General features: G+C 40.0%; 1 protein-coding gene across 1 annotated transcript in view; it reads left to right on the top strand.

The window, feature by feature from the left end:
• The first annotated feature begins 6,781 nt into the window (after nucleotides 1-6,781).
• LOC131420370 (ectonucleotide pyrophosphatase/phosphodiesterase family member 3-like) overlaps nucleotides 6,782-20,476 on the top strand; it is a 78,010-nt gene continuing 64,315 nt past the window's right edge. The window contains exons 1-2 of the mRNA XM_058566261.1: nucleotides 6,782-6,859; nucleotides 9,918-9,993. Coding sequence (XP_058422244.1) covers nucleotides 6,782-6,859; nucleotides 9,918-9,993 — 154 coding nt within the window. The remainder of the gene's footprint in view (nucleotides 6,860-9,917; nucleotides 9,994-20,476) is intronic.

Raw genomic sequence — 20,476 nt, 5'->3', positions numbered from 1 at the left:
TTAGCACAACAAGATGTCTTCACTTATGTTCATTTACAACTCCCCCCCTGTCAGTAGTAATCCATTCATAATCTTATGGTCAAGGGGGAGACAGGGCGTCATAATTTCTCTAGCTACTTCCTGCTGAATCAGGACATCGTAGAGGGACCACAGCGTGGAAAAGAGTTACTTTCCTTTTGAATTCATTGGAGGGGTCCCTTGAGGGGAGCTTTTGTGTTGTTGAGAAAGATTAATACCCCAACAAGTAGAACTGTGAGAAGGGTTAGATAGAAGAGATCAAAATTGTCTTTTAAAGACATATTTTAGCTCTCCAAGGGGTTCTGCCACCCACTTATCCCTCGATACAGGTGGGATACTTTCCTGTGATTTGGGGGCTGCCTTGATCCAGGAGTGATGAATCCAGAGTTTCACGCCTGCAAGTTATATGGATGAGTGAGTGGTGAAAAGAATCTCAAAGGTGCCGGTCCATTTGGGTGACTGGTGGTTTTTGGGTCCCTTGTCTTTCCAAGTTTTCAGCAAAACATGATCACCAGATTGAAAGGCATGTAGAGGGATGTCAGATATACAGACCTATGAGAAGGAAACTCATGGATAGAAGTTAATACGGAGCTTAATGATTTAACATAATTAGCATTCATAACATTTCTTAAAACATCCAGAGATTTAGTTCCAGGGGAAGACGCCTGAAAGGATCTCCCATATAGAATTTCGAAAGGACTCAATTTAAGTCCGCTTCAGGGAGCTACTCTAACCCGTAGTGGGGCAAGGGGCAGCACCTTATCACAAGTTAGTTGCGATTCCTGACAGATTTTAGCATTGGCCTTTTTTAAGGTGTGATTCATTTTCTCCATCTTTCCATTTGATTGAGGTCTCCAAGCTGAGTGTAGTATCCATCAGATGGCTAAGCTTCTGGACACTTGTTGGGTTATTTGGGTGACAAAAGCTGGTCTATCATTCTGCAAGGTATTAGGCAGACCAAACCTAGGGATGATTTCTTTCAGCAACACGTGAGTGACTTCTGATGCTCTCTCAGTCTGAGTGGGAAAGGCATTTGCCTATCCAGTGAAGGTGTCCACAAACACTAACAAAAACCTGAAATTCCCAGTTGCCCAGGGCATCTGGGTAAAGTCTATTTGCCTTGGTTTAGAGAGGATGATACTTGCATGCGTACATTTGGATTCTCCAAAAGGATGGCCTGGTATTTGCTCATCCTTCCTGAAGTGAGCCAGTATCCCACATTTTGTTCCAATGATATGAGTACTTGATGTGGCAAATATACTGTGGTGGGTTGGCCCAGGGTAAAATTTTCAGTTTCCTGCAGAATGTCACAAGTAGCAGCCGCTGTTCTGAGGGGGGTGGGGAGGAGGAGGGGAGCATCCCTTGGCAGTCTGATCCAATTGCTTGGAAAAGTAAGCCATTGGTCAAGGGGCCATGCCCAGTTTTTGAGTTAAAATCCCCAAGCTTATTCCCTGCCTTTCATGTATGTGTAGGCTGACGGGCTTGTACAAATTAGGAAGACCCAAGGGTGGGGCTGAAGTTAACTTTGTCTTAATGGTATCAAAGGCCACCTGACACTCCTTTGTCCATTCTAGTGGCTCCTGGTCTCTCCCTTTTAGAGCCTATAGAGGGGTTTTACTATGAGACCATAATTAGGAATCCAGATTTGACAGAAACTAGCCATGCCCAAGAATCCTCATAGTTGTCACTGGGTGGTGGGCGGGCTCGGGCATGCTATAGCCTTTTTTTCCGGTTTGGCAGCAGTCCCCTCTGGTCTTCTGACAATGTAAAGCCTAAGTATGTAACTTTTTGTTTGCAGATCTGTGCTTTCTTTTGTGAGACCTTGTACCCACAATTAGCCAAATGATCTTTATTGTGTTGGCCGGACATTGCTCATAAGTGGGGCTCGCTATCAGCAAGTTACCCACATACTGTAACAGTAATCCTGCATTCCTTCTTGTAATTGTAAGTGGCTCGAGTCTTTAGCTAGGGCCTCCCCAAATAACATAGGGGAGTTCTTGAAACCCTGGGGGAGCACTGTCCAGCAATATTGTTGAGTGGTCTGAGTGTCTGGGTCACGCCATTCAAAGGCAGAGAGTTGTTGCAATTCTTCCATGAGTGATATGCAGAAGAATGCATCCTTTAAGTCTCAAAACTGGAAACCAGCCATATTTATCCAGAATGTTGGTTAGCAAGGTGTAAAGGCTGGGCACCACAGGGTGCAGGTCCTGAACCACCTCATTTATGGCGTGAAGGTCCTGAACAGACCAATATTCCTCTGAATTGGGTTTCTTGACCGGGACAATAGGAGTATTATATGGCGACTGGCAAAGTCTGATTAATCCTGCCACCAGGAATTTCTGCAGCACTGGCTAAATGCCCGTCTGAGCCTCCTGTTTTAGCAGATATTGTTTCAGGCTAGGCTTTATCTTTTGGGTTTTTAAGGGTATATGTATTGGCTGGACATTCTTTGCTTTCCCAGGCTTCCCCTCTGCCCACACATCCAGTCTTACCTCCTTGAGAATCTCTGGTGGTAGCGGGTCTGGTGGTGGTGTTTGAACACCTAGTAGGGCCATCTAGAACCATAAGATTTGTTCTGGAGGCATTTGTACCTCTAGTTGGCCTGGAGCAAAAGTCACTTGAGCATTCAGTTTACATAGAAGGTTTCATCTCAGGAGGGGAACAGGGCATTCAGGCATATATAAAAAAATGTGGGGGCCGGCCCGGTGGCACAAGTGGTTGTGTGTGCGCACTCTGCTTCGGCAGCCCAGGGTTCACGGGTTCAGATCCTGGGCGCACACCGATGCACTGCTTGTCACGCCATGCTGTGGCAGCATCCCATAAAGTAGAGGAAAACGGGCACAGATGTTAGCTAAGGGCCAATGTTCCTCGGCAAAAAAGAGGAGGATCAGCATCGGATGTTAGCTCAGGGCTGATCTTCCTCACACACACAAAAAAAGTGTATATCTGCCCATGTGGGGTGATAGATGGAAGAAAACAAATCAGTCATCCTTTGAGGGTCTTCTCCATATGGTGGGTTATTATTTTTCCAATTAAAAAGATCCAAAGTACAGAAAGGAGAGTGCATTCAAACAAAGCTGGCCAATTGCCCTTGTCCAGTTATGCCTATGGGATATTGTCGCAGCAGAAATTGCCCCCCTCCAGGAAGGGCTCCGTGACTGAATTGTGTCCCTTGCTGGGCTCAAGGAGGAGAGAGTCCCTCTCTTAGACCTGGCAATCCCTTAGGCATTTCCCCTTGGGCAAGCAGTGGGCCTGGAAAAGGGCGAGGAGGAGGAGGAGCCGGGAGTGATGTAGGTGGATTCAGGGTCTGTAGGGCCATTAAATCCTCATCCACCTTTTGACCCACCTGCATGATAGAAGGTCTTTGTACCATTAGGTGACTCCTGGGTCCATTGTTGCCCCTTCCCTGATCTAGATATAGCAGCCTAAAGGCTTGAACAAAGGGGATTTCATCCTCCTTTCCTTCCTTCTTGCAGAACAGTTCTAGAATCAAGATGGTATCATAACTGAGCAACCTGTTTGGGGGCCACTTTTTTCCTGAGCTTAGTGTATACTTGGGCCAGGCTACATTATAGTAAAAGATCATCCTTTTCTTTGTCGTGGGCTCATAACTGAAATCAGTCCAATTGACCTAGTGGTCAATTGGATGCACACTAGTGGGCTGTTTTCTTGGGATGGACAGAGTGGTTCCCACGGCGATAAAGCTCGTGTCCAACAATTAATGGACTGGGAGAAGGGTGCAAGGCTCGACTCCAGGCGTCCAGAAAATGATAAGACTTATCCAAATCCAACTCTGCCTGAGTGCATAGTCCTCACACCAATGCTAAACCAGCCAAAGAGGCAAGAGGTAATGGTTTAAGGCAGGGTAAAGATCTAATTTTCCAACACCAGTGTAGGAGGTCAGGTGCCTGGCAGAAAGTTTTTTAAATCTTCTATTTTGCAGGAAGTCCAAGTCCAGCTTACTTTAAGCCCAAACCTAACTTCCCTACAATGACAGCACAGAATATGCCAGATAAGAAAGACAAAGAGGGGGAAAAGATTGTCAGGCCATACTCTCACAGCTTCCTCCCAATGGTTATTAAGATAGGGAACACACAAACAGTACCACCCTCATTGAGGTGTACAATTCTGGCTCACACTTGACAGAAAAGGTTGCAGACTTCACGTCCCCACAGATGATGTGACAGGCACTGAAAGTGTGCTGTAGGGTTCTGACACAGAGAAAAACTGGCACACAGACTAGTGGAATGACACATTCAGGAGAACAGAACATAGAAGTGTGCACACCACAGACAAACCAGAGACCAGTCTTCCAGATAATATACTAGGCAGTCTGTACTTTCCTTTATCCCTCAATCATGATGCCTAAACCAGATGGACCTTGGCCTGACCAAGGCCTCCAGACAAGGAAAAAGGAATACAGTACCCACGAGTGCACTCCAGGATGACTCACCTAGCTGCAGACGCAAGCTCATCTGCTCACAATCCAGTCCTTCGTTTCCTGATCAGTGAAGTGTTAGAGGCAGTCCGCAAGCAAGGAAGCCACAAGGAGAATTCCCCAGGGACGGAAAAAAGCTGCCTGGCAGCTGCTGTGAAAGTCCTAGAACAGCCTCCTGCAAGTCCACTAGCCATGAACACAGGCTGTAGTCCCATCTGGGTCACCAGAAATTTGATACAAAGCAATGGGCTCGCTCTGCTTGCCGTGATCTGAACCAATTAATCACAAGTTAGGGACTGAGAAAGAAAAGTTTAATTTGATTAGCCAGCATAATTGGGAAGATGGCAGACTAATGTCTTGGAAAAACTATCTTAGAAAATTACAGAATTTTGAGGTGGTTATATAGGGAAAATAGGCAGTAAGGAGGGGGTTTAGAAATGTCAGCCTTCAGGCATGACAGACTCCAGGGTCTTTCAATGTTCTTTTCTTCTGTCAGTGATGATGAACATCTTGTAGGTGTGTTTCTCACCTGTGGTCAGTCTGTTCCTGGAGAGAAACTCATAGAATAAAGTTTTGTTTTGTTTTGCTTGTGAGCTAACATCTGTTGCCAGTCTTCTTCTTTTTGCTTGAAGAAGATTGTTCTGGAGCTAACATCTGTGGCAATCTTCCTCTACTTTATATGTGGGCTGCCACCACAGCATGGCTTGATGAGTGGTGTAGGTCCATGCTCAGGATCTGAACTTGCAAACCCCAGGCCACCAAAGCAGAGTGTGCAAACTTAACCACTATGCCACCATGCCAGCCCCACAAAGTTTTAATTTATCGGGCTATAGGGGAGTACATGTGTAAGCAGAGGCCATAAATCAGGAGAGCATATGACTTATTTTAGAGTATGTACAGGGCAGCAAGCAGTCTCACAGAGGAGGGGTTGGGGTCATTTAGTGTAACAAGATGGCCTCACTTGTGTTCACTTGCACTTCTGTCACAACAGCTAATGCAGATGCTTCCACTGGTGAGGCCTATGGGTGGAACTGGTGAAGATGGGGTATACTGGACTGAGGAAGTAATGGGAAAAAAGAGCACAGACCCTCAAAGCCATAAAGGAAACATGGCTCTTATGCTGAAGATTTTTCCTTAAGGGAGTGGACTTCAATAACAGAAAAAGGGATTTAGATGTGATTTTCAGAAATATTTTTAACATTTAGGAGTCATTGGATATTTGCACAGATTCTTTTCCTGTTCTTTTCACTGCTTTTAGGGTTGGAATAGTTTGGAATAGTATTTTCCAAAGAGTGTACTGCGGCCTACAGCATTTTTACAATCTTTACATTAGAAAAGAGCTCTCAAGCTTGATTTGACCAGGAGGTTTCATAGGACTAATGTTCCACGGGGTCACACTGAGAATTACTGTCTCAGGGTCGTTGAAACTGGAAGAGCTTAACCCCCGCCATTTACTATGACCGTCTTTGGCCACACCGCTATTCAGTTAGCTTCTCTCATCATATGCCTGTAACCCCTTCTCCGCGTGCAGTACGTGTGTCAGGATGCTCTCGTCTACATAAATGAGAAAAGAGTGAGTGTAATTAGTTAGCGAAAGTTGCCTTGGATTTGGGGCGTTAGAAGAGTTGGGTTCCAGCTCCACTTCTGGCATCTGGTAGCTATGTGACTTGGGACAGGCAAGTCCTGTCACTTAGTGTAAATAACCAGAGCCTTATTTACTCATCTACAAAACAGGGATAAAATGTTTATAAGGGATATTAACTTTGACGTGAGATAATGTGTATAAAAACATATCAAATTGTGAACGATGTAAAATGCAAGACATAATTATCACGTAATTAAGTACTTTACATAGATTCAGCAAAGTTGGAATTCCTACTCTTGTTAAAGCACATTTTTCGTATTTTGGCTTTCAACTGTGACATGAAGTTTATATAAATGTAGAAACCGCCTGGAATTTCTGTAACAAGACCTTTAGTTAGGGGTTATTTTTAAAGAAAATAGATGATCAGATTGTATTAAAATTTGATTATTGTATTATTCTTGTTACATATTATTTTGATTAGGATTTAGTATAAACTATAAAGAGGAAAAGAACAATCGTCTACAATGCACTGGAAATGGACTTTCATCTCTCAACAGTATTGTTATTACAATTTTTTTCCTCTCTCTTGATTGCCCAATCACTAAAGAGCTATGATCTTCCCAAACATTTAAAAGTCAGCCACAGCCACGTAACTCATACAGTTTCTCTTTGCCAGACTGGGAAAAGGAAAGAGTGCTACTGTCTTCTGGTAGAAACAGGTTTATATAGTTAACAGAACAATGGATTCTATGCTGTCTTTATCAGTGGAAGAACCTATTAAGAAGAACTCTGTTAAGAAACTTAAAATAATTTGTATTGTAAGTACAGTTCTTAATTCTAGTCTTTCTAGCTTTGTGACAAATGTTAAGTGTATGACTCCCCGTTTATATTTGTTTGTGTTGCTATTTAAATGTAAAGTTTTAAGTAATTGTGTTCAGTTTTATCCCTTATGACAACTTGAATGCAAAGTTAATGTTTTTAATCATATTTTATAAATTTGAGTAACAGCAAATTAATATTTGATCAATCTAGAAAGTTGGGATCTGTGGCAGAACACCTTGCAACATTGATGTTAGCATGATTATAATTACCTTCAAGTCACCTTTTTATTGCATGACTATTTTAAGAGCAGAGAGTGAGAAATTAAAATCACTGATCTTATATTCTTTATTGGACTACTGATTTTATCCTATTTTACTTCACTCCTAGAGATAGTCTCTCTTGCCTATTTTCTCTTTCTTGTCCTTTTATATCATAAGATCTTCCTTGTCCTCAAAAAAAACTTTCCTTTGATTGTATTAGTTTTTCTTTTCCCTCCATGGTTACTCTTTCAGGGAAAGCAGAGTTCTATCCACTGCCTGGGTTTTCTCACTGTCTAACTTCTGTTCTCTGGCTTTGTTTTTACTCTACTGAAGTCACCCTCTCAAAGTCAGTCCTTCTCCCCTCGCATTCTCCTGCTGAGTCTCCAGAATAACAGTACATGGATATTGTTGAGTCTTTTCTCATTTTGAATTATTCTCTCTCTTTGCTTGCATGATGGCAGTGAAATTCCCATTTTTATGATGTTTCTCCTTACCTGCATTCTTGACTGATTTATCTTTCTTCTCATTGCACATTGCATGTAAGTGTTCCACCAAACCCTATCTAAAGATCTTTTCTTTAGGCAATCTCATCTTCTTTCATGGTTTGAAGAGTCATATTCTCAACCAGGAATTCCAAGTAAGCCACCAGCTCTGACATCTTGCTGAGCTTTTGTCACTCAATTTCAGATGCCTGCTTGCTGGCTCCTCATCCAGGACCTCAAGCCAAAACCAAGTGCATAATTTTCTATCACATATCCTGCTACAGTTTTCTCCTGAATTCCCTTCTTTAGTTAATGTCATCACCATCCTGTCACTCAAGCACTGTTTTGAGGAGTAAACAAAACATGTGTGGAAGCATTGAGCCCGGGGACTATAACACAGCAAACCTTGAAGATATTCTATTTATTCAGTATCCTTCTGGGAACTTTAGAGTGCTCTTCTAGCTCCTGTGCCATTTATTAAATGTATCTTATCTTATAAAGTCAGGAAATTATAAACTCCTTGGGAACAAAACTTGGGCATCATTTATTTCCCTTCTTTGTTTCTTTCTAGTGGTGTATTATTACATATAATATTTTAAAATCATAGTTTCAAAGGTACCCTAATGTTTCCAAATTTTAACAAAAGTTTCATTGAACAAATTTAAAGGTCCTCTACTGTGTTTCTAGTACACTTTATTCAGCCAAGCCAAAGCCAAATGCTCGGCTCTCAGTGACTGTTGGAGCCTGGAGTACTCCTCTCTTCACTTTGTAGATAGCATGAGATAGGTTAAGATACATATGCACCTCAATATCAAGAAGCTTATTCAGAATTACATGTTTAGAGTAAATGATTGTATGTGTTAAAAATGAACCTTCTCACTCTCAAGGAGCTGACAGAATAATGCAGAGAGCAAGCCGTTAATATATAGAATAAGTACAAAGTCATGAAGAAACAGGCACTAAGATTGAACATTAAAAAGTTTTAAAGCATCCTAAGGACAGCTAGATATTGTTTATTTTTCCAGTGCTTTGAATGGTGAACAGACCAAATATAAGATGTCAACCAAAATACACCAATTTGTAAATCTGTAATGCATGAGGTTTACTATAGGAAAGTTTCCCAGCATTTTGTTGCTTTGTAGTATTCCCAGGCTTGGTCACCTGTGGCTTTTGAGCATCATAATAAGGAACTAAGTGCTAATGATGTTATTTGACAACTGTTTATGTTCCCCTTTCCCTCTTCATTCACTCCACTGAATGAATGCTGCTGGAAGGTCATTGACCCTGGGGCTAACTTTGAAACTTCGTATGAGAATTGTTTTCATAGTGTTTTAACGTATTTTCCCAGTTGTTGAATTCACTTCTCTTATGAGTTAGATATGTTAATTTTTCAGTTGATTTTCAGAATAAAAATAAACAAGATATCAATAGTTTATGTAGGTCCTTATTATTTAAGCAAATTTTGATTTTGTGTTTTTTTCTTTCATAAAAGAAGTATTTTTAAAAAATAACAAAGGTTAGTGGTATTGTAAAATACTTTCCTAAGGAATCGCTGTGTCCATTGCATTCATATTCTTTATGGCGATACACATTACTCAAGCTCTATCATCCAGCATGCTTATCATTGGACTTAACGGATGGGGAAAGAGGTCAGCAGGAAGAATTCTCTTTAATTATATTGCAGTTTAATTTTAATCAGAGCATAAAGTCCACTACACTGAAGAGCTTTGTCAGCAGTTGTGATAATGAATGACACGCACGATTTTTGGTCGCACAGCTTCCAAGTTACTCTAAATGATTGGTTTGAGCTGTAGATGAAAGCAGATCATTTGCCAGTTAATTATTTGGGCGCTGTATTTTTACATGTGTTACATATTCTCATTATCCTCTGATGGACAGGGTGGCGAAAAAGAACCCTGCTCCCTAGGAATGAGGTAGTTAACAATTTCACAGTTTTGGAATACTTTTACATAAATGATTTCCAAACAGGTGTCTAGCTAAGAAAGAAAACTGGGCAAAAGGTAAATGGTTCCGTTGGTTTCATTCACACTTTAACTCAATTTGGGGTTAAACTCACTGGGACTCATGTATCTGACTTTGAAGATCTGTAATAAATAGTATTTAAAAATTCTTTCTAAACCTTTCTTATTTCCAGGTGTTAAATAAAATTATGTACTTCTATCATTGTTGGATCTGGTATCAGGCATAACTAGCATGCTGTGTACCCTTAATACTCACTGAGGGAGGATGGTTCTCTGGATCTTTGTGTATTTTAAAAATATTGTAAAGGTCACTTTCCTTTTTTGTAATAGGTTCTTCTCGTTTTGTTGGTGATTCTGTCACTTGGATTAGGGCTGGGCCTTGGACTCAGGCAACTGGAACAGCAAGGTATACCCTTCAGCAATGTCTCGGAACATCCTGTGTTGCTTCTTTCTCCTCACCTTCACCTGTTAAAACTTGTACGCTCCTCTCCAGAGCCCTTTCCCTCCTACATGCAGCACTCTCCTACTAGGCTTCTCCTTCTGCCAACCCTGCTCATGGGAAGCCCGCATCCCTGGTTAGCATTACCCACTGTCATTTCTGGACTTCACTCTTTGCCCTCATCCCCCTGCTACTTTGAGATTTGTATCACTTCAGTATTTTTCTCTGACTTTTCCTCACCTTCATCGAGGACTTTGATAACTGATCAGAGATTCCTCTGTCCCTAGTCCTTCTCTGATCTTTACTATCTGTTGATAAACTTGTCCTCGAAAGTCTTTGTGGTTCCTCTCCCAGGACCTCCTGCCACCAATGCTGCACCTGGTTATTACGTTAGTGTTGCTCCATCCCTGAAATCTCCCTGTTTCTTGGTCAGGCAGTGTCACATTCTTGAAATGTAGTGCAGAATAGAAGCTTCACATTTTTTTCTCACAAGAAGCAAAAAATAAAGAGGAGCTACATGCCCCAAAATATCAATAGACCTCACCTCTCTTTTGTCATATCCCATTAGGAGAAATAGTAAATAAACCACTTACAAGTGACTGTATAAAAAGCACTTTCTATAAACTTGTTGTGGTTGTTTTGATACTTTTACTAAGGCGAAGTAGGAGGTCAAATGTTAGGTAAATTATTCCCCTTTTTAATTTGGCTCATTAACTTCTAGTTTGACTCCAGTGGGGAAAGTATTATCGCTTCTTCATTAGGGAGACTCGTGGTGAGGATGACTGACAGATTTCCAGTTACGGTTCCATTTAAGAATTTATGAGCACTCAGGACCCCTCGTGTAACAGGGGAGCACAGTGGAACGGAAAAGGTGGACATTAGCTGGAAAGTTACCGTCTCTACTTGGTCACTTGGCTCTTGCGTTTCTCAACTATAGTACCAGTCCTAGATCTAACAGATGTCGGCAGGCCATTCTGGTAGTATTATTCTGATGTTAGTGTACACAAATGGGTGTCATTTCTTGCTTATTTTATCCCACAAATCACTTAAACTAATTGCAAGAGGCATATACTAATCTCTGAACAAAATCTGCTATTATTCCAGCTCTTACACTCCCTTCCTTCCTTTAGCACACCCACTGGCTGGCTTCCCACAGTCGTTGTTCCTTATTCTCCTTTCATCTCAGTCCATCAGCCCTCAGGTGGCATCGCTCCCTTCCCCCTCCCACCCTGCCCTCCCCTTGATATTTAACTCCAGTCCCTCTTTGCCAACGTCCTTAACATGTTCATCCCCCCTCTATCTTCCACCACAACTGTGTCCTAATAGCCCACCCTGGACCACTTTCACCATTCTCTGCTCCAGTTAACCCACTCTTCATAGGCAATCTATTTTTTTCTACTGTGAGTTTTTAAACTAGGTTTTTTAGCTTGAGTTGGTAAGCATTCTTACAAATTTATTATTATGCATGCACATACTTTTTATTTATTCTTTAACAACTGAGCACTGACTATGTGCTAGGTACTATTCTAATTACTGGGGATACAGTGGTGAAGATAACAGACAAAAATCCTTCAAAGAGTTTATATTCTAGCAGGGAAGACAGACAATAAAAATATAAATAAGCAAAATATATATAATATGATGGAGAAAATGCTAAGGGATAAGTAAACCTGAAAAGGGGAATATGAAATATTGAGTCAAGGCAGGGTGGGCTGTGTGTATGAAGTAGCTTTTCTAAAGAGCTGAAGGAGGTGAGGGGGAAACAGGGATATTTTGGGGAAGAACAGTCCAGGCAAGAGGGAATAGCAAGTGTGAAGGGCCAGGGCCAGAGCTTGCCTGGTGTGTAAAGAACACCATTTAGGGAATAACAGGAAGATCGGTGAGCTAGAACTAGGAGGACTAGAGGGAGGGAGTCATAAAACGAGATGGACCAAGAGAAGCCAGATCAGAGAGGGGTTGGTGGGCCACAGTGTGGCCTTCGGCTTCCCTTCTGAGTGTAATGGGAGGTGATTGGAGGTTTTGAGCAGAGGAATGACATGTGCAGTTTGTTTTTCACACAATCACTCAGGCTGCTGTGTTATGAACAAATGGCAGAATGAGACCAGGAGAAAGAGAGAGACCAGTTAGGAAATTATTGCAATAATACAGACAGGCCTTGTGTCTCAGACCAGGGTGGGGCATTGTAATTGGTGAGAAGTATTTGGTTTCTGGATATCTTTTGATGTAGTGGATAGATTTTATTGACAAATTGGCTGTGAAGTGAGAAAGAGAGGAGTCAAGAGTGACCTCAAGCTTTTTGGCATGAACATCTGAAAATGTGGCATTTCCGTAATTGAGATGGGGAGGACTGTAGAAGGAGCAGTTTGGGGAAAATAATCAGGAGCTCAGTCTGGGATGTGTTAAATTTGAAACATCTACTAGATGTTCAAGTAGAAAAGTCTTGATGGTGGTTGGGTGGTAGTTGAGGCTGACTTTAGAGGGCGACTCCTGGCTGGACTTACGATGTGGTGACTCTCAGCATCATAGATGGGATTTAAAGCGATGTGACCAGGGTACGCCAACCTTAAAGGATTGGGAAGATGAGGGGAATAAAAAAAACACAGAAGGAGACTAGGAAGGAGCAGCCAGGAGTGTAGGAGGAAAGCCAGGTGATTGTTGGGTCCTGGAAGCCAAGTGTGGAAAATGTTTCAAAGGAGGAGAATGAATAAAAATCTGAAGGCCTTTTATGTAAATGGTATATAAACCTTTTTTTCCCTTGCTTTTTCATTGAATGTTTTTTAAGATCCATCTAAATTGCTATGCATGCATCAATTCTTATGCGTCTATCTACTTACTATATAGACTCTTTGGAGTGTATCCAACACGCCGTTTAACTTATGCCCTCTCTCAGTGCTGGATACCCAGGTAACTTTAGTTCCCTAACACCATGTAAATCCTGCAGGTTCCCTTAGGGACCTGTGTGAGATTTGCTTTGTCACACACCCAGGAATGGAAGTCCTAGATCTTAGAGTTTACATTTTTTTTTTGGATAAGTAGTCCCATTTCTTTCTAGAATGGCTGCTACAGCCTACCCTGCCTTTACCGCGCATCCCCACCAACGCTTGGCACTATCTGGCTCCCTCATTTTGGTAGTCTAAAGTTGGGTATAGAGTGATATCTTTAATTTTAATTTTTGTTTCTCTGTTCTCCTGCTCCAATCTGTGTTGCTTGCTCTCTTGGTTTGTTTGGTGTGTGGTTGGTGTTTCCCTAGCTTCTCCATTGTACTGGATCTCATATTTTTTGGATCTCTTTTTTTGTTTTACTTCATTTTGCTGAAGAACATCATTCAGTAGCTTCCTAACATAGGATGCATGAGAGACATCACTTGAGTTCTTACCCATCTAAAGACATCTTCATCATCTTAGCCTAACACTTGAGAGTTTGGCTAGATGTTGAATTCTAAGATGAAAATAATTTTCCTCTAGAAATTTAAAGACGTTACTTTCCTGTCTCCTAGCTTCCAGCGTTGCTTTTAACAAATTTGAAACCATTCTGACTTGTGACCCTTTATATATATATGACTGGATAATTTTGTTGTAATAATTTATGCTCTTCAGTTATGGGAAATTTTATAACGTGATTTCTTTGATAATATCATCTCCATTTTCTTTGTTTTCACTTTAAGGTACTACCTCCCTGTTTTAAGGTCAACTAAATAGTAGCCTTAATTACATCTGCAAAGTCCTTTTGCCATGTAAGGCAACATATTCACACCTTGGGGGTTAGGGCATAGAATCTTCTTGGGAACCATAATTCTCCCTACCATACCCCTCTATTGAATTTTTTATTACTGCTCTCATGTTTTTATTTCCAAGAGCACCCTGAATGTTATTTCTTTCTCTCTTTATTCATTATTATTTTATTGAGGTCATAATAGTTTATAGCATTGTGAAATTTCAGTTGTACATTATTATTGGTAAATCAGAATACGTATGTGCCCTTTACCCCTTATGCCCACACCCAAACTCTTTCCCCTCTAGTAACCACTAATTTGTTTTCTTCATTGATGTGTTTATTTATCTTCCACATATGAGTGAAATCATGTGGTGTTTGTCTTTCTCTGTCTGGCTTATTTCACTTAACATAATACCCTCAAGGCCCATCCATGTTGTTGCAAATGGGACTATTTTGTCTTTTCTTATGGCTGAGTAGTATTCCATTGTGGATATATACCACATATTCTTTATCTATTCATCAGTTGATGGGCATTTGGGTTGCTTCCACATCTTGGCTATTGTAAATAATGCTGCAGTGAACATAGGGGTGCATAAGTCCCTTTGAATTGTTGACTTCAAGTTCTTTGGATAAATATCCAGTAGTGGGATAGCTGGGGCATATGGTATTTCTATTGTTAAGTTTTTGAGAAATTTCCATACTGTTTTCCATAGTGGCTGCACCAGTTTACATTCCCAGCAGCAATGTATGAGGGTTCCCTTTTCTCCACATCCTCTCCAACATTTTTTATTTTTTGTCTTGGTAATTATAGCCATTCTAACAGGTGTAAGGTGATATCTCCTTATTTTGATTTACATTTCCCTAATGATTAGTGATGTTGAATATATTTCAGGCGCTTGTTGGCCATCTGTATATCTTCTTGGGAAAAACGTCTGTTCATATCCTTTGCCCATTATTTGATCAGGTTGTTTATTTGTTGTTGATTTATATGAGTTCTTTATATATTTTGAAGATTAACCCCTTGTCGGGTATATGATTTGTAAATATTTTCTCCCAACTTGTGGGCTGTCTTTTTGTTTTGTTCCTGGATTCCTTTGCCTTGTAGAAGCTCTTTAATCTGATGAAGTCCCATTTATTTATTATTTCTTTTGTTTCCCTTGCCTAAGTAGACATGGAATTTGAGTAAATTCTTCTAAGATTGATTTTAAAGAGCATACTGCCAATATTTTTTTCTTGGAGTTTTATGGTTTCACGTCTTATCTTCAAGTCTTTAATCCGTTTTGAGTTAATTTTTGTGTATTGCAAAAGATAGTGGTCTACTTTCATTCTTTTGCACGTGGCTGTCCCGTTTTCCCAACACCATTCATTGAAGAGACTTTCCTGTCTCTATTGTATGTTCTTGGCTCTTTTGTTGAAGACTAGCTGTCCGTAGATGTGTGCTTTTCTTTCCGGGCTTTCAATTCTGCTCCATTGATCTTTGTGTCTGTTTTTGTACCAGTACCATGCTGTTCTAATTATTATAGCTTTGTAGTATATTTTGAAGTCAGGGATTGTGATGCCTCTAGCTTTGTTCTTTTGTCTTAGGATTGCTTTAGCTATTCAGGGTCTTTTCTTGCCCATATGAATTTTAGGATTTTTTGTTCTTTTTCTGTGAAGAATGTCATTGGCATTGCATTGAATCTATAGATTGCTTTACGTAATATGGACATTTTAACTATGTTTATTCTTCCAATCCATGAGCATGGAATATCTTTCTATTTCTTTATGTCTTCTTTGATTTCTTTCAATAATGTCTTATAGTTTTCGGTGTGTAGGTCTTTCCCCCCTTGGTTGAAGTTATTCCTAGATATTTTATTCTTTTCATTGTGATTGTAAATGGGATTGTATTCTCGAGTTCTCTTTCTGTTAGTTCATTATTAGAGTATAAAAATGCAACTGATTTTTGTCAGCTGATTTTGTGCCCTGCAACTTTGCTGTAGTTGTTGATTATTTCTAATGGTTTTCTGATGGATTGTTTAGGGTTTTCTACATATATAATCATGTTGTCTGCAAACAGGAAGAGTTTCACTTCTTCCTTTCTTATTTGGATACATTTTATTTCTTTTTCTTGCCTAATTGCTCTGGTGTAAACCTCCAGTACTATGTTGAATAAGAGTGGTGGGAGTGGGCACCCTTGTCTTGTTCCTGTTTTCAGAAGGATGGGTTTCAGTTTTTCAACATTGAGTATGTGGGCTGTGGATTTGTCATATATGGCTTTTATATGTTGAGGTACTTTCCTTCTATACCAATTTTATTGAAAGTTTTTTATCATAAGTGAATGTGGAATCTTTTCAAATGCTTTCTCTGTATCTATTTAAATGGTCCTGTGATTTTTCTTCCTCATTTTTTAATGTGGTGTATCACATTGATTGATTTGTGGATGTTGAACCATCCCTGCATCCCTGGTATAAATCCCACTTGATTATGGTGTCTGATCCTTTTAATGTATTGCTATATTCAGTTTGCCAATATTTTGTTGAGGATTTTTGCATCCATGTTCATCAGCGATATTGGCCTGTAATTTTCCTTCTTTGTGTTGTCCTTGTCTGGCTTTGGGATCAGGGTGATGTTGGCCTCATAGAATGTGTTAGGAATTGTTCTATCTTCTTCAATTTTTTGGAATCATTTGAGAAGGATAGGTATTAAATCTTCTTTGAATATTTGGTAGAATTCTCTAGAGAAGCTATCTGGTCCTGGACTTTTATTTTTGTGGAGGTTTTTGATTACTGTTTCAATTTGTTTACCTGTGATTGGTCTATTCAGATTCTCTATTTCTTCTTGATTCAGTTTTGGGAGTTCTATGAGTCTAAGAATTTATCCATTTCTTCTATGTTATTCAATTTGTCGGCATAGTTTTTTATAGTATTCTCTTATAATCCTTTGTATGTCTGTGGTATCTGTTGTAGTTTCTCCTCTTTCACTTCTATTTTTATTTATTTAAGCCTTCTCTCCCTTTTTTGTTAGTTAATCTGGCTAACAGTTTGTCAATTTTGTTTATCTTCTCAAAGAATCAGCTCTTAGTTTCATTGATCCTTTCTACTGTTTTTTTTTTTTTTTTTCGGTTTCTGTTTCCTTTATTTCTGCTCTAATTTTTATTATTTCCCTCTTTCTACTGACTTTGGGCTTTGTTTGTTCTTCTTTTTCTAGTTCTGTTAGGTGTAGTTTAAGATGACTTATTTGCAGTTTTTCTTGTTTGTTAAGGTGGGCCTGTATTGCTATGAATTTCCCTCTCAGGACTGCTTTTGCTGGATCCCATAGGAATTGGTATGGTGTTTTTTCATTTTCATTAGTCTCCAGATATTTTTGATTTCTCCTTTAATTTCTTCATTGATCCTTCGGTTGTTGTAACATGTTATTTAATCTCCACATATTTGTCACTTTTCCAGCTTTTTTGTAGTTGATTTCCAGTTCCATAGTATTATGATTGGAAAAGATGCTTGATATGATTTCAGTCTTCTTAAATTTATTGAGGCTTGCCTTGTTTCCCAACATATAATCTATCTTTAAGAATACTCCATGTGCACTTGGGAAGAATGTGTATTCTACTGTTTGGGGATGGAATGTTCTATGTATATCTCCTAAGTTCATCTGATCTAGTTTTTCACTTAATTCTACTATTTCATTATTGACTTTCTGTCTGGCTGATCTATCCATTGATGTAAGTTGAGTGTTGAGGTCCCCCACTATTATTGTGTTGCTGTTAATTTCTCCCTTTATATCTGTTAATAGTTGCTCCCTTTACATCCTGTATTAGGTGCATATATATTTGTATGTGTTATGTTCTCTTGGTGGAGTCTCCCTTTTATCATTATATCCTGTCCCTCTTTGTCTCTCATTCCCTTTTTTATCTTGAAGTCTACTTTGTCTGTTATAAGTATGGCAACACTTGCTTTCTTTTGTTTGCTATTAGCTTGGAGTATCATCTTCTATCCCTTCACTCTGAGCCTGTGTTTGTCTTTAGAGCTGAGATGTGTTTCCTGGAGGCAGCATATTGTTGGGTCTTCTTTTTAAATCCATCCAGCCACTCTGTGTCTTTTGATTGGAGAATTCAATCCATTTACATTTAGAGTGATTGTTGATGCATGAGGGCTTAATACTGCCATTTTATCACTTGTTTTCTTGTTGTTCTATATTTCCCTTGTTTCTTATCTGGTATATTTCCAACTGCCAATTCAGTTTGGTGGTTCTCTATGATGGTTTTCTCAGTTTCTCTTTATTCATCATTTGTGTCTCTGTTCTCATTTTTTGTTTAGTGGTTACCATGAGGTTTGTATAAAAGATCTCATAGATGAGATAGTCCATTTTCTGATAGCCTCTCATTTCCTTACTCTAAGCACAGTTCGTCCATTTTCTCTTTCCCATCTAAGTTATTGTTGTCACAACTTATTCCATTTTGTGTTATGAGTTTGTGATTAGAATGACGTGATTATATTTATTTTTGATGTTTTCATTCTCTTTATCTTTAATGTTATAATTAAGTGTTTTCTAACCTGTTCTGATAGAGAACTGTAGTTTTCTGATTTTGTCTATTTATCTTCTAGCTCAAGGCTTTGTAAACCCTTTTTTTTTTTTTCAGATATGAAGGCCTTATTGATCATTTCTTGTAGGGAGGTTCTTGTGGCGATGAACTTCCTCAGCTTTTGTTTATCTGGGAAAGTTTTTATTTCTCGATTTTATCTAAAGGATGTTTTCACTGGCTAGAGTATTCTTGGCTGAAAGTTTTTGTCTTTCAGAGTTTTGAAGATATCATTCTGCTCTCTTCTAGCCTGTAACATTTCTGCCAAGAAATCCACTGAAAGCCTGATAAATATTCCTCTGTAGGTTATTTTCTTCTGCCTTGCCTTCCTTAATATTTTTTCTTTGTCATTGACTTTTGCCAGTTTTACTGATACATGCCTTGGACAAGCTCTTTTTACGTTGATGTAATTAGGAGTTCTATTAGCTTTATTTACATATAATTCCAGCTCCTTCCCCAGGTTTGGGAAGTTCTCAGCTATTATTTCTTTGAACAAGCTCTCTGCTCCTTTCTCCCTCTCTTCTCCTTCTGGAATAACTATAATCTTTATGTTGCATTTCCTAATTGAGTCTGATATTTCTTGGATAATTTCTTCATTTCTTTTTAGTCTTAGGTCTCTCTCCTCCTCCTTCTGAAGCATTTATTTTTTCTGTCCTCTATATTACTAATTCTATCCCCCATAATATCAGCTCTGTTTTTTAAGGACTTCAGGTTTTACCTTGTCTCATTCATTGTATTTTTCATCTCCACAATTTCCAATTTTTTTTATAGTTTCAATCTGTTTTGTGAAGAATTCCCTCTGTTCATTAATTTTATTTGTGATTTCATTGAACTGTCTTTGTGAGTTTTCTTGTAACTCATTGAATTTCTTTATGATAGCTATTTTGAATTCTCTGTCATTTAGGTTGTAAGTTTCTGTGACTTCAGGATTGATTTCTGGGTGCTTGCCATTTTCCTTCTGGTCTGGAGTGTTAATATACTTCTTCATACTACTTTACGGATTGGACTTTTTCCATCACATAGTGGTAGTATCTGGCCACAGATTCCACCTGCTGCCACTTGGGGGCTAAGTGCTGTGTTTTCTGAGCCCGCTGCGACCCTTGGCAGTTGTGCCTGTCTGTTGCAAGCTGTGCTGACAGGCCCTGTCTGCATTTTTCCACTGGTCACTGCTGCTTTACACATGTAGGCACAGGCGCTCTGGCAGAGATCCCCTGCTCTGGCTAACTGTCTGATCTGGTGCGCGAGGCAAGAGGGGTGCTTTCTTTCACACACGTGATCCCATGTGCTTCCACTCTGCCCTCTTTGCCTGCCTGGGCTGCTCAGCTTGGTAGGGACGCCGCCCCCCAAGTTGCTTAGCTGCCTCAGTGTGGAGCATTCCCATGGGTTGGGAGGCAACTCCAAGAGTGAGAGCAGTCCCACGTAGGGCTGCCCTTTCCCCCATTCTCCTCTCAGGGTCGCATGCTGGCTGCCGTGCAAGGTCCTGTGCCCTAGATCACTGCTGCTCAGGAGGGAGAGGAGATCCCCTTACCTCCTTCCGCTGCCTCCCGGGAGGGTCCGGCACCCCCATCTAGAGACGTATGGCTGTGTGGATCTCTCAGATGTCTATTGTGTTGTATCAAGGTGCTCTGTTGGTTTATGAATGTTCTTTTCATTGTATCTTAGAGGAGAACGGCTAAGGGAAGAGCTCAGTCCTCCATGATGCTGACGTCACTCACTATTTCTCTCTTTTTGATTAAGCTTTCTTTCTTGTTTCATGGATGCAGTATCTTCTCTTTTCAGAGGATCTGAATATTACTTAAGCGTGTGTGTGTGTGTGTGTGTGTGTGTGTGTGCATGTGTGTAACTCTTCCGCTCCCTGCATAATTTCCCTTTCAACCAAGTTTTTCTTTTTTTCTTGTTTTGGTCTTTGTCTTTTATGTTGGATGCTTCCTGTCATCCTCAGATATCTGTAATTATCTGTTCACATTTAAGAGTAAGGCTTGTTCATCTTTTCTCATTGTAGCTCATCTTCTATGTCTGCTGTCTCTGTGATGAGAGCCACTCCTCCTGAATTCCTCCAGATTATGATCCTTCTACTCTGTAGTAGGAAGTGGAGTGTGTAGTCACTGCTCCATATTCAGACTTTCAACCGATTCCACTGTGTTTAGCCTCTGCCTGTCCCTCCTACCCTCGTCTAATGGT

Source organism: Diceros bicornis, chromosome 23, assembly GCF_020826845.1.
Source record: "Diceros bicornis minor isolate mBicDic1 chromosome 23, mDicBic1.mat.cur, whole genome shotgun sequence".
Taxonomy (NCBI): Eukaryota; Metazoa; Chordata; class Mammalia; order Perissodactyla; family Rhinocerotidae; genus Diceros; species Diceros bicornis.
The sequence above is the reverse complement of the archived record's forward strand: the minus strand, read 5'-3'. Positions and strand labels throughout refer to the sequence as shown.